This window comes from Crocodylus siamensis, chromosome 2 (genome assembly GCF_052110815.1).
Source record: "Crocodylus siamensis isolate JL-2025a chromosome 2, ASM5211081v1, whole genome shotgun sequence".
NCBI classification, from domain to species: Eukaryota; Metazoa; Chordata; order Crocodylia; family Crocodylidae; genus Crocodylus; species Crocodylus siamensis.
The window spans coordinates 220,988,179-221,002,518 of NC_143396.1; the positions used below are offsets into that span (position 1 = coordinate 220,988,179).

Below are 14,340 nucleotides of genomic sequence, written 5' to 3' on the forward strand. Positions count from 1 at the left end.
CATGAAAAGGGCACAACTGCTAGCGCGTGTCCACATTCTGCCATCAACAAAGATCCAACCCAGCCACAACACAAAACAACCTCAGGAATAAGTTTACAGAGAGATGATATTCCATCACATAGGGTGGATTCGACTTAAATCATGACTTAAATGATCATTGATTTTTATACACCATGCCATAACATCAATGGCACACTCTCCTGTTTTGATCATATTTCAGACACTGCTGCAGCAGCCTGAGTCCCTTCACATCCAGAACATTCTTGTTTTCTCTGGATGGGGGGAGGGAGACAGGCCTCAATCTCAAATACTGGGAACAGGCTGGGGACAGTGAAATGCTAAGAAAGAAATCAATTAATTCCAGGTCTCTTCAGAGACTTAAAGAAATTCACAGCAAAACTTCTCCCTTTACAAGCAGGACACAGCAGAAACATTCTATAGCCAAACTTAAAGGCTTGGGGCCTGATCTCCATAGGCATACAACACCCATAACTCCAAAAGAAGTCAGCGGAAGTTGCAAATGTTTTAGCCCTGAGCCTTAGGAAATGTTTTCAAAATTTCCCACCATTGCTAATGACTAGCCTAGCTGCTGCCACTATTTTCTGTATCATTTCACTAACCCTGCTAAGAGCATGTTTTATCAACACTGTTTACCATGCTGTCACCAGCTCAACTGAACCAGTATCAAAGACAAACATCTTTTTAAAGATATCCCTAGCGTAAACAGGGCCTTAGTGAGAGGTTCATACAAATGCAGAGCCAGAGAAAGCAGTTCGTTTCTAGCTCTTCCAAATAAGGCATTCTGTATAGCCTCAACCACCAGCACTCATCTACACTGTATCTCCTTATTCAAAAGTAGGCTGGGCAGGGTCTAGTTTGTCATTAATTCCCCCTACCCATAACAGGTAAACAGCACATGGCTCTTCTAGTATAGGATCTAGATTTCACTAATCTTCATGGCAGGCAGTGACAACAACTTTTCTTGGGCAAGGTCTAGCCTTTATTAATCCCAGATGCCAAGGCTGGCAGAGTCAACAAAGTGCCCCAGAGAAGTGCAGCTCTCCTCCTGGAGTCTATAGCACCTTTCTGACATAAGTACTTACCCTTTACAGTTGCCCAACAAGGCAACTGCACACCCTCCTCCGCTCCCAGTCCTAAATCCCAACTTCCATGAATTACAACTTACAGAAGACCCCCCACAAACAGATCACCTTTCCACTTGGAACGTCAGTCCTCCCCAGAGACGCAGAGACAAACAGACAGATGAACGGACGCAAGAACAGAGACTGCAAGCCCTGGCTCACAATTCTGATCAACAAACGCCGAGTGTGCACAAGGCAAGCCACACTGTCTAGCTAGATAGTGTACTGCTGCTGCTGTATAAATATAGAAAGCAGAAAGTGGAACGACAGCTCCAGCAGACCAGATTCTGCTCAGCTCTCTTAGAGAGAGGAGGAGGGAGCTGAACTGCTTTACCCATAAATGGTTGCTGTAAGGGGCCATTACTAAGACAAGCTCCTTCACACTCATTCACTGTCATACAGTGCTGGAGAAGAAAAATAATTAAGGTGCACAAAAAAGAAGTTCCATTCTGACTTTTACTTTAAGTATAATTTAGCAGAGTTCATTTTAGTTATAAAGTAGTTTTCAATATCCACAACCAAACAAAAGCCTTACATTACCAGCTCTGCAAAAATAAAACTTAATTACAGGGAAAATTTTCCAATTTATCAACATTTATCAATGTTAAAAAATTACCATCTGATCTACACAGGTCATAATTTCCAAGTTGCTTTAGAAGCACCTGCGCACTCACCTACCTGAATAATTTTCTAACTAATCTGCAGCAATAATTTTGGCCGATCTGTGTTGATACTTTTCTAAACTGGCTACTACAAGTTTTCCCTTTGGTTAGTACAAAGAGAACCTCTAGCTTGGTTACTACAGCTCAATTGTGAAAATACAACAATCAGTATAACCTCTTATTTTTGCAACTGAACAGTCAAAACTGCATTTTGCACTTCAAAAGAATTAAGCAAGCTTCTCAGGGAGAGAATTTTGTATTTATCATTTTAATTAGTCATTGGCTAACTAACCAAGACTATACCTTGCTGTGAAAAAACAGAATAGCAGGTAATGGTGCTCTCTATTTTTAAAATATATTAAAAGCTGTATAATTTAAATACATGGACTGGGTACTGAGACTCACAAAAGAGAAAAAAAAGAAAAAAGAGGAAGAAAAAAGAGCAAATTATTTTGTTTTTAAAATTAACTTATTAGTGAGCCAACACAAATGATTTTTTTGGAAAGGCCACAATAAGAAGAGGCAGGCACCTTGGCAGGAAAATTTAGAAAAAGCATTCTGTGAGTAACAGTCTAAGGATGCTATAGCTATGTTAAAGAAAAATATTTGTTTATATTAAAGCTGCCTTCAGGAAGTATTGAAACAGAACTATATTCAGGGCTCAACTATTTTTCTGCTTCTGGAAAACCACCCTATGGATCACCCTCTAACCACCAAAAGCAGTATCCAGTGACATCCCTAACCCCATGATGTATAATTCTGCAAAGCATGACTAGGTGTCCACCCTGCACATGTCCTCATGTGGTAAGATCTCTCAGCCTCCAAAGGCACCACCAGTCTCAGCAAATGGGCCTTGATGATGCTTGTCAGATACACATCCCTTGATGTGTAGGCTTCACAAATGCAATGTCTCAACCACTTTGAAATACTGGATTAAATACTTTCTTTTTGTTCCACCCCCCTAAAATACCAATGGCTAGCATGTACTATTAGACCTCCTCTCTTGGGCAAAAGTAGACAAGCACAATTCCTTGGGGTTATGTAACACTAAGTTTAATTTATGAAGGAGGTCAGGTGCATGTGAAGGACCCACCTTAGTACTGTGAAACATTTGAGCAGAAGTAAGGGCTACTAAGAGGTCCAGACTGAAATGAAACACCCAGATACATTCTTGAGAGACTCAAATGAATACAGAGCCAAGGTGTTACTCTTTACCATGGCACCTCAATTTTGTTCTTAATGAACCTTAAGAAAATGATTTATGAATACAGCTTGTGCTTGATGTCTAAGCACAAAGAAATTCTCTGCCCGTGAAAGAAAGTGTGCTAGATACTGTAGCTTCATGATATTTTAACAGTGAAATATGTATCTTTATTCAAACGATCACTGAAGAGCTCCTAAATCTGTGACAGAAAGCAAAGCCAGAAACAGACATTTATTGCATCACTTCTATGAACTTCAGCCAGATTCTAGAATATGAAAAATCAGCCCTGATCTACGCACAAAATTGCTCTGGTTTAAATAAAATAGTGAATTTAAACCAATTTAGTTAAAGCTATACAACCCCCTGCAGGCATTTGTACTCATTTAAACCTGGTTAATACCAGGTTAGCTTATTTTGGTAAATTTATAAATGGAAGCCAAAACAGTACAACTTATTTTAAAACCACATTAGCATATTGTTGACACAAACTTTAGGCTATCAGAAATGATGCAGAATGCATGCTGAAGGTTTAGTTTTAAACATACAAATAATCTTTCTAGAGTTATACCTTCTATATCAGCATATTATAACTCCTAACTTTGTTAATGTCTTGTCCAAGCTTTCCCAGAAGCCTCTGGTGTTATTTTTAATGGAGGCATGAAAACAAGAGTCCTAAAGAATTCCTGGAACCCAGTTAGTGTGAATAAGTGTAACTGGTGCCATCAAGGCTAGGAAGCCCCAGGCAGTGGTTAGTTAGCCAGGTGCATATCAGAGATAAGAAAGACTCCACTATTTTTTTTTTTTAAAGAGCAAAATCTTGCTCAGAGTAAAAGCCTGTTCAATCGATAACTTCCAAGGATCTATTAAGAAACTAGTTTAGATTGGTTCTTAAAGGTCCAGAAAGCAAAGCATCATCCTGAAATCTCTAGCCTGTTGCCTACTAACTTCTCTCCTCTAAAAGACCTTCAGAGACACTCAGGAAGAGGGAAAACAGCCTTCTGATGATCATCCATCACTACTGTATTCTTTAACCCCAAGAAAAAGAATAGGAAGGAATTTTGGTAAGAAACGTATGCCTAGTACTTTCTTATATAACTTATTTTAACAGAAAGTAATGAATTACATGCCTTATGCTAATGAAGTCCAATTGGGTTGCCTGGATGGTCTTTTCATTAATACATTTATTTTAAAAAAGTGAGAATGAGGTGGGAGGGGTCATTGTTAATCAGCAAATAATCAATTTCTGTCCATTAAGTAATTATATACAAGACAGAGAAACACTGATGTAATGTTTTAAATTTAAGTTAAACCAGTAACACTTATAAATGCATCTAGGAAAACTTCCACTTGGGTTGTACACAGTCTAAGTGGAACACCTTCAAAGTATCCACCTTCATATGAGGTTGGTCAAAAATTATGTAGTTAGTCACTGGTATTCTGCCTTTATCTAAAAAACTTGACCCTTGGGAGAGCAGATCCTTTCTAAAAGAAAAGGAAATATGGTTAGGCCAGCCTATAATCAAGGAACTAGAGAACAGATGCCTTCTTTGCTGATACACAGTCACTAACATTACTTTTACCTTCTCCTTCATGAGCCTGACAGTATGAGAACATACATACAGAAAGCCTACTGACCAGGTACAGGAGAAAGGTCTTAGACTCTCTTTTTTCTTCAAAAGGAGGGGGAATTTGCAGTGAGGCTGTGAAATTCCCTGCTAGGAGATGAAACACAGCAGTCTGAAGACTTCTCTCTAACTGATCTACATTCTCCGCTTAGCCAGATAGCCACGATGTTTTTCCTTTTACTAAGATCAGATGGACCAGAGCAGTGATTCTCAACCACTTTTTGTACCTACTTGAAACACTGATGGCCAGTCCTGATGCAGTGCCCCCCACTCCTGATCTGCTGCCCCCAGTGTGCGGCAAGGGGTGGGTGTCTGGAGCAAGGTGAGGTATATTTGAGGCATGGGGGGCCCCCCCGAAGCAGCCCCATGCAGGCTGGAACTCTGCAAGCCTGCAAGGGAAAAGCCAGTTCCAAGTTTTTATTCTTTAAAGGAGAATCCATTTGTAAAGTTTTTTTTTACGACCCTTTCATACATTCTTGTGAAGCACTTTTGGGTCGTGACCCATGGGTTAGGAAACCCTGAACTAGATGTTCTATTGTGCCCAGCACATTAGAAGGTAGATTTCTAGAAGGCACAGAACTTTGGCGTTACTCAGTTTATACTATTTCCTCCCCTATTGTGACCTAATTCCCTGAATGGACCTCCTCGCCATGTTAGCTGCCAAACCTCTGAACCTGGCACTAAGTAGAAAAACCACCGATGTCCAGTTTTTGTACAGGACACTGCAGAAAAAGCTATTACTACAGAATCACCTTACATAGGCAAGATGAATTCTCTTGACAGGATGGGCTACACTGAATGGAAAGAAGGACATGAAGAAAAACTGAAGAGATCATGCATGCCCAATTATCCACTACAGTGTGTACACCAAGGGTCTCAAAGATGCTGCCTGGGGACCAGATCCAGCCCATGGGTCTTGGACTGACCCTATGTGGCATGTGCTGGCCCTGACCCCAGCCCTGCATGCAGCACATGGAGCTTGTCTGGCATGTGCTACATGAGATGACTTGCTAGGTTGACCCTGTGCACTGGTTCTAGAGCCAGATCAGGTCCACAGACGTTCTCTGCATGACAGGGTCAGTGTGCAGAGATGGTCCAGTGGGAACACCACATGCAGTGTGAGCCCCAGGCTGGTCCCATATGCTACATGCAGCTCTAGACCAGGACCGGCACATGTTGCATGTAGCACACAGGGCTGGGCCTGGCATGTGCATGTGGCACCCCATCAGACTGGCCCTGCATGCTACCCCCAGGGCTGGTCTGCATCAGGACTATAAGACTAGACCCACACATCAGAGCCAGCATGCCACGGCATTCTGGCGAGGCACCTATGCAGCCTGCGCTACATGAACTGCCCGCCACACTGATTCCATGAAGCTAGATGAGTCTGACAACCCTCGTGTACACACATGACCAGTAACAAGACAAAGTGGTATATCCTGACTGACTCTTACAATTAAAGAATTCGCTTTAGCACTTGTGAAATCTTGAGACTGAAATTGTAAGTCTATTTCTACCTGCACGTGAATTATCTATACAGCAGGACTGTATAGATTTGGCCCACAGGGCTGCTCTATGTAGCCTGCTGGGCTAGTGGTGGGCAACCAAAAGACATGGCCCACTGCAGAATTCAGGGCCATGCTAGCTCTGGCCATCTGCAGTGAACTCCTCACTGCCTCCACCACTGTGGCCACCTGTGCTGGATATGCCCCATAAGGAGCCCTGCACTCAGATCCATATCAGGGCCCCAAGTGAGTCTGACAACCATGTTATAAAGAATTATCAGTTCATTATTCCTATTTCTGAGAATTCCTGAGGATTTGTTTTTTGATGAAACCCCTACCAACAGTCACTAAACACAAGAGAGAGAGATGAACCCCTTCCTCCCAGAAGGTGGTTGCCAAGACCATAAATTACTTTTTAAATAGCCTGAAGGAGTGGCAAATCAAAAGACAAGGAGCAATACCAGAACTGAATAGGTTGAAAAGCAAACGGAGCTGTTTGTGCCTGAGTTTGCCAATGAGTTAGTCAACTGATGACAGAAATTGTCCTTTGTAGTCAGGGTGGACTGTGACATTTCTATTTTAAATCTTTGCATCTCCCCCAAAATGTTAGATCTTTAAACTGAGCACTTGTCAACTGCCTCATTTCTTCTCAACTAGAAATACATTCAAGTACGGTCCTTACCCCTTCCTGGGACTGGTTTCACTGTTCTAATGTGCAAAAGAATGAAGGATAGCTCACTACACTTGCCTTTTTTGCTGAGGGTTCTTGAAAGAGGGAGAAATGGATAAATTAGAAAGGAAGGAAACTGATCAGACAAAGTACATGCACTCCTTTGACCATCACCAGCTCTCACTTCTCAGCGGTAATTCATGAAAAGCCAGGAGGCAGCCATGCACATGATGGTCCTTCCCAGTCCAGTCTACTTCAGCAGTGACTCATATATTATAAATTAGAAGACTAGATATCATGTTAGATGCCACCTCTCTGAATGACTGTTTCTGATTTTAAAACTTGGATGCTTCTTTCCTTTGAGTACCTGGGATTCTAGCCTAGTGTGAAGTCTTGGAAACCTTGAAAAAAGTGCATGGTCTGGAATAGATTCCATATTACCTCCCGTGACACAAGCAGTCTCAGAAACTGAGGAAAAAGGAGACTGGAAGGGGAAGGTGGCAGAGGAACAAAGGGAAGAGAGCTAGGATGGGACCAGAAACAAGCAAGGGTGAAACTGTGGATGGTCCCACAATCCAAACCTAAAAATCCCTTTTTCGCATCCCACTAAACTCCTGAACCCCATAAGATCCTGTACTGTGATCTCCACAGAAAAGATTATGCAGTATAAAGAATTATTTCCTTAAAGCACTATTCTATTAAACTTTTGCCATGGTGAAAACTAACTTTTTTCTTACTGCAGTATTTATTTTATTTTCCATAGCCAGTTTCTAACCCACTACCTTTTTTTAATCTTTCACCTCATGATTACTCAGCTTCTTTAAGAGAAATGAAAGAGACTGCAAGAGACTAAGGAAAGGGACATAAAAAAGGATGCAATAAGTTTTGCATGGACAAAAATGTGACAGCTACCTACAGTTCTTTCTGCCACAAAATTAAACTAAAACATGGTTCTTCCTATTAGTAGCTATTGTATTTGCAGGCAGGATTGAATACTCCAACTACACTTGTATAACTACTTGCACAGCTTTCCTTCCCCTCTGTACAAGAGAATACCCAGAATGCACTCTACTATGTGCTGATATTGCCATTTATCTGTGCATTTCTGCCAGGCATTGAGATAACTGCACAGATCTTCCCAGAATGCATTGACAGACATGGTTAGGTGGCATGGAAGGTACAGATTCTGAAATATCAGCAACATTAGCAGAAAAGATACTGTAAGAGCACAAGTGAACACTTATTTGTAACTAATATGCCTCTAACCAGTTCTAAAAATCATTTAAAAACTGGCAGATATGGGCAGCTTTGTGATGGATGTGTACTGTGGGAAGATCTGTGGATGCATGCTGAAGTTCAGGTTACTAAAAATGAACAAAATAGATGGAGCAGTTCCTCATCTTTAATAATGCTGCTGATGAAAGATATTCTGATAACTAGATAATGAGAGAGAAAAATCATTAAAAATACGTTTTAAATGCAAGAATAATAAAATTTCTACTGTATAAGACTATGAAACTATAGAGTTCAAAATGACCATGCAGAGAAGAGAGAAGTATATATTAATGAAAGGAAAGTTCTACCACTCATACATTAATATAGACACAGCATTTAGAAGTAATCAAATTTTAAAATAATTTAATTTTCATGTAATTTCCTGTGTTGATGTTAAAAAAAGGTAAATATTTCTTCCAACATTTTTAATCCCAGCTTTCTGCTGAATTTGGTGAGAAGTAAGAACCTGATCCTATAAACACTTGTGTGCATACATACTCTCATTTACCTGATTGGGACTGCTCAGATAAACTTGTGTGTTTAACTTTACATGAGCAGGATCAGGGGGTGTACTCTCTCAGACCTCCTCTCCAATTCAACATTAGAACCTTGTGCTGGATGGAAAATAGCTATCATTGAAAGATCATTCAGAAAGGGCGCAGCTACTGCATGAAACATAACAATTTTTCTATATTAATACTACCAAAAGATTTAAGTACGGGCACAGACTGAGCTGAAACATTTTTAGCATTATGCTTTGAAGCCTGTTTTCTAGAAAATAAGGTAGATGTATTTCTTGTGCACAGCACAAGCTTTTGCGAGCCTCAGCTCAGTTCATGAGATGCTGATGAAGTAACCTTCAGCTCACAAAAGCTTGTGCCATACACATACATTTTGGTTAGTCTATAAGATGCAGATCTACCCTGCCTTTTACATGACTTCAGACAAACACACCTACGTCTACCTAGAAAAGAGTCAAATATTTAAAGGGAAGATCCTAAAACTAGATGCTTCTAGGTCCACCTTTGGAACTGGGTGAGTAAATTCCATTTGACTTCAAGGAGTCTATACATTTGGACAGAGAAGCACCTCAAAAAAAGTCAGTTAGAGCAGAGATGTCAAATGCCCCCAGCCCCCAGGGCCAAAGCTAAACCACAAGGCTCCTTGCAGGATAAATCCAGACACTGGGTGCAGGAAGGTGAGCAGTGACCGCTGGGGTTAATGCAGCTCCCATTTGCCTCCCAGTGCCAACATGTATCTGCAAAGGAGCTGGTATCCCAGATTCTGGCAACAGCCCCATCCATCTCATCCTGCCCCCAATTTCCTGGACTATCTAGGAGTAATGAGGGCCAAATGACACGGCTCTGCTGGCTGAATACAACCCACAAGCCACGCATCTGACACCCCAGATTTACAGGATCTAAGCACTATGCCTCAGAAGCTTTCCTACCACAAAGCAGCCAGGAGCTAAGCAGCATCTTCAAACATCAGGCTCAAAAAATAAGGTATCGCTATCGCTGACTATTCTAGATTTGGATTCCTGAAATGGTTCCGAGAAGAGCAGCATCACACTTTGCTCTGACAGAAAACCAGCACAAGCTTCACGTAACATCACTGAGCATGAGAACAAGTGTGGATTTACTACAGAAACGAGAGGATCACAGTTCAGTAAACTCCATTTGATGGACTGGTCTACAGCAACCTATATCACCTACACAGTTTGGCTATTACAGGTCTCAGACAGTAACACTCAGAAGCCCAAATAAGTGGGAGAAAAGATGCACTGCAACATGTTCAGCAAAACCAATCTCTGGTCAACTTCTCACCAGAAGCTTATGCCAGAGGCAAAGCCCCCACCGACTCCCAGGTGCGCTTTCTTCAACATCGAGCACATCTATCCACTGCACCTGTGGCAGAATTCGAATACAAGTCTCCAATGCCCACTGGCATAAGGACAGTGCCTGTGAATTTCATAGGGAAAGATAACCTGCCCTGCCAATCCCCTGGAACATAGCAGGCTAAACCTTCAGTGCTGCATCTCACTGTGGCCTCACCTTTTAACCTCCTCCTCATTAACGCCCCGCCCTGCCTTAGATCCCGCTTACTCTTATCTCCGCTCTAAATTTTTCTTATTCCCGACGACTCCCCTTTCCCCCGAGCTTCCTTACATCTTCTCTCCCGACCCCTCAAGCCTCCCTTTGCCATGTACTTAATCCTCTTTTTCTTGCCCGCGCTCCCTCGGACACCGGCAGGTCCGCACCAGCCCGCGCAAAGCGGCCACCGCCCGCGGGCCCCAGACCCCAGCAGGGGGCGGTTCGCACGGGTCCTCCCCCCACCCCCGCCCCGCGCGCGGAGCCGCCTTGCCCCGGCCCCAGGGCCCGGCCCACTCTGCGGGTCCGGGGGTTGCACGGGGGCGGGGCGGGGAGACGAGACACGGCGGAAGGAGGCAGGCGCCGCCGGGGGGCCAGGGCGGGCCGCGCTTACCACTGGCTCCGCGCCGTCCCTGCCCGGCCTGGGCTCCTCCTGGCGGCGGCCGCCCTCACCTGCCCCGGGAATCCGCCCGCACCCGCTCCGTTCCTCAGCCTCAGGCCGGCTCCGCAAGATGGCGGCGCTTCCGGGACGACCCATGGCGGGTCAGAGGGGGAGGCGCACATACGGACTGAACCACCGCGCCCCCCTCTGGGTCCTTCCCCCCGCACTTCCCCTATCGGCGGCCGCTCATCCAATCCGCTGCGCCCCCCCCGCGCTGTGAGTCGGCCGCGAGCCCCGCTTCCCCTGCTGCGCCCCAGCCCCGCCATGGGGCTGGGGTTGGAGCTGGGGCCGGTGCTGGGCGCGGTAGTCGCGCGGCTGCTCTTCTACCCGACGCTGCTGTACACACTGGCGCGGGAGCGCCTGCCCCTGCGCCGCCGGCCCGGCTTCCATCGCATCGACCGCTCCGTGCTGCTGGGCGCGCTGCCGCTGCGTGCGCGGAGCCCCCGGGTAAGGCAGGCAGAGGCGGGGGCGGCCGGGGCCGGGCAGGGGTGAGATGAGCTGACCATGTCCCCCCATGCAGCTGGTGCAGGAGGAGAACGTGCGCGCCGTGCTGACCCTCAACGAGGACTACGAGACCCGCTTCCTCTGCTGCTCGGCAAGGGTGAGCGGCGCGGGCCGGGTGGGGAGGGACGCCTGCGTCTAGGGCAGGGCACGCGCGGGCTCCCTGAAGCTAAGCGGGGTCAGCCTGCGGATGGGAGACCCCAACGCACAGCCGGCGCCCGCCAGCCTGGGCCACCCACCCCCACCCGGCCGGCAGGAGCCGCTCTCCCCATAGGAGCGTGGTGGTAAGGCCCCGGCACTCACAGGAGCACATGGCTGGTTGCCAGCTGGCCTTTCCCAGGAAGGAAAGCAAAGATAGGGCGCTGCTGCTGCTGTGGTGGCTTGCAGCTGCATGAGCATGCAGCACCCTAGCTGCTCTCTTGCAGTCACCTTCAGTTCCCTTTCTTCACCCAGCAGCTTTGACTCTATTGGTGAGGGGGACATTTCTTCCCCCCCACCCATGTCCATGCACAGGTCCTGTATTTTCCTGTTGTCAAAAGCCCCACGACTGATTTAATCCAGTTTCTATTTCAGGAATGGGAGGCCATGGGAGTAGAGCAACTGCGTCTCAGCACAGTGGACCTGACTGGAGTCCCCACACTTGAAAATCTGCAGAAAGGTGTTGAATTTGTCCTGAAACACCGAGAATGTGGTAACAGTGTTTATGTGCACTGTAAGGCAGGCCGGTCACGCAGTGCCACCATGGTAGCAGCGTATTTAATTCAAGTAAGGACATGTTTATACCAAAAAGGGCATATTTTTGTAAGAAGCTCTGGGCAGGTAAAGGGCTATGGTGCTATGCTGCGCTGTTCTGCACAAGCTGTTTCTAGTCAAGAAATTCAGCTGAGTGCAAGGCCCAAGAAACTACTGCATAAACAGGGGTTTTACTCTGCCTGAAGCATGATTTTAAAAGTTGTGCAAGAGTTTACAGTTTTACTGAGCCTGGCCTGTTTGACCATTTGAGAAGAGAGGGGATTTCAGAACATGTGGCTAGCTCTCCTCCTCACAGGATGGGTTTTCCACCAGTCAACCCCCTTAACTCTTGCAGAGAGGGACAAGCACAGGGTAAATGAACAAGTGAAACTTCTGTTTGTGGAACCAATATGCAAGAGATCTTTAATACGGCAGTCCTTGACTTACAATGTGTCGAGTTATAGCATTTCATACTTACAACCTTTATAAATTGACACCCTGTTTCAACTTTCTGATGTCAGTTTTGACTTTACAACACTTGCTCTGATGCCAAGCCACGCCAGCGAACAAGTTCGCTGCAGCACCCATGTCCCTTGAGAACATCTGTCCAAACTACTTTGGACATTTTCTTTAAGAAAGCAGACAAGACTCCCGAAAAACCTGCAGCCAAGACTCCTGAGAAGACTCTAGCCAAGAACCCTTCAAAAAGTCCAACCAAGAGCCCTTCAAAACGTCCAGCAAAATCTCCTCAAAAAAGTCCTTCCAAATCAATGATTGCTATTTACAATATAAATACATTAATGTAGCTATATTACTCATCTGTATTTGACTGAGTATAACATTCTGCGTTATTTTTGGTGAAAATAGGGTATCGGGCCTTGGTTTAGGAACTAATCCCCCATTTGGAACCAATTTTCCCATAGGAAATAATGTTATAAGTTGCAATGTTTTGACTTAACACGTGGTTTTCAGGAACCAATTGTGTTGTAAGTCTGAGGACTGCCTGTATTCCTGTTTTCCTCTCAGTGAGCACTGACATTATCATGGGAAGAAGCCTCTGGTATTGAATTTCCCCTGCCCTCAAGACAATGACTGGCTAGTGAAATGACAATGTAACTGTCATTTTATACAGCTTGTCTGATTGCCATTCCCCTGCACAGCTTTGCCTGTGACAGTTAATCTGTCAGCATGGACACTGAAAATGGAATTTGAGTAGCGGTGTTTCCTGATTGTAATGTGCAAGAGTAGAAACTGCTTCACTGAACTTCCTAAGCCTCAAATGACATAATGTGGTACCTGTGGCTACTTTCTGAATAGCGCCTCAAGGACCTGTTATTCTAATCTGGAATTCTCTGGCTACTCTGTAATTCTTGTAATAGAAGCCTGTGACTAGCTCTGCCTCCCCTATGGATCAGGGTGGCTGGATCACTAAGTCTGAGCACACAGCGCTTGAAGAAAACAAAAAAGAAATCTTCAGTGCTGAGCCAGAAGGGAAGCTTATCGAGCAGTAACTGGAATTTTCATATAATAAAAGCCTTAGCTTTATTTGAACACTGATTGGTTGTGTCAGCAGCCAGTCACAATGCTGACTGAAACAACCAATCAGTGCTACAAGAGCATTCTAGACAGGAGGTGGGGAGCAGGAGGGTGAGGCCAGCACTGCACTCCTACTGGGGAGGGGGAGGCACAAAGCCATTCCTGATGGGCAGTTGGCTAGTAGTTCTATAATGGTCTACTTAATGCATGAAGAAAGTTAACTCAACCATACGAAATTGAATTGAACAGTTAACAGTGCAACTGGATGAAGATTCGTAACTGCATAGCCCTGGTAGTGAAGGTGTGCATGCAGCTGTTAGTATTTCTAAATATTAGCTGGGAAGTTCTCCTTTCAGGTACTGCATTAGTGGCAGTGGCTGTCTGGGTACAAGCAGTTTCACCTGCTTGAAGAAAGAACATCCAGCTGAGTAAAGCTGGGATTAGGACAAAACTACCTGCAATGCTATGGGAGCTTGAGGGGAGAAATGGAACACCAGGTTTCTCCCAATTTCTTTTGGGTAATGGAGTATTTTCTCAGAAGCTCACATTAAGAGTTGAGTGGCTCAAGAAGAACATGTGTTTCAAGCCTGTACTAACCAACAATGAGCTGGGTGGCTTCTCATTTACAGAACTCTGCTTTTCCAGGTGCACAACTGGAGTCCTCAAGAAGCAACAGAAGCCATTGCAAAGATCCGTCCCCACATCCTCATCCGCCACAAACAGGTCCAGGTTTTGGAGAGATTTCACAAGCATGTGATTGCTGGGACAGCTTCACAAAGTGAGCAAAAGTCAGCAGAGACTACCTTCTGGCTCCCCCCAAAAAACTTTGAATCTTAGTAAATAAGAGTCATGCTTCTCTGCCACCAATAAAGACTTCTTCAACTCATTCTTGTAAAGGGAAGTTTAGGTTCTTCCTAACTCCATGTTCTTATTATTACAATGCATAATCTACTAGT

The 14,340-nt window shown here is 44.8% G+C and overlaps 2 protein-coding genes across 13 annotated transcripts in view; one reads left to right on the forward strand and one right to left on the reverse strand.

Moving 5' to 3' along the window:
* The window catches only part of CELF1 (CUGBP Elav-like family member 1), an 81,570-nt gene extending 70,689 nt beyond the window's left edge, over window positions 1-10,881 (reverse strand). For 8 of the 12 annotated variants that reach the window (XM_090033143.1, XM_090033142.1, XM_090033139.1 and 5 more), the window contains exon 1: window positions 10,568-10,881. In XM_090033143.1, coding sequence (XP_089889269.1) covers window positions 10,568-10,881 — 314 coding nt within the window. Of the gene's footprint in view, window positions 1-4,864; window positions 4,951-9,909; window positions 10,181-10,567 lie in introns of those variants that run through there. The other 4 variants (XM_090033145.1, XM_090033144.1, XM_090033148.1 and 1 more) reach the window with 4 other exon arrangements.
* PTPMT1 (protein tyrosine phosphatase mitochondrial 1) lies at window positions 10,880-14,335 on the forward strand. The gene is made up of 4 exons (XM_090033158.1): window positions 10,880-11,062; window positions 11,136-11,216; window positions 11,690-11,881; window positions 14,030-14,335. The coding sequence occupies exons 1-4, from the start codon at window positions 10,880-10,882 to the stop codon at window positions 14,219-14,221; spliced, it is 648 nt and encodes a 215-aa protein (XP_089889284.1). The 3' UTR covers window positions 14,222-14,335.
* The last annotated feature ends 5 nt before the right edge of the window (window positions 14,336-14,340 follow it).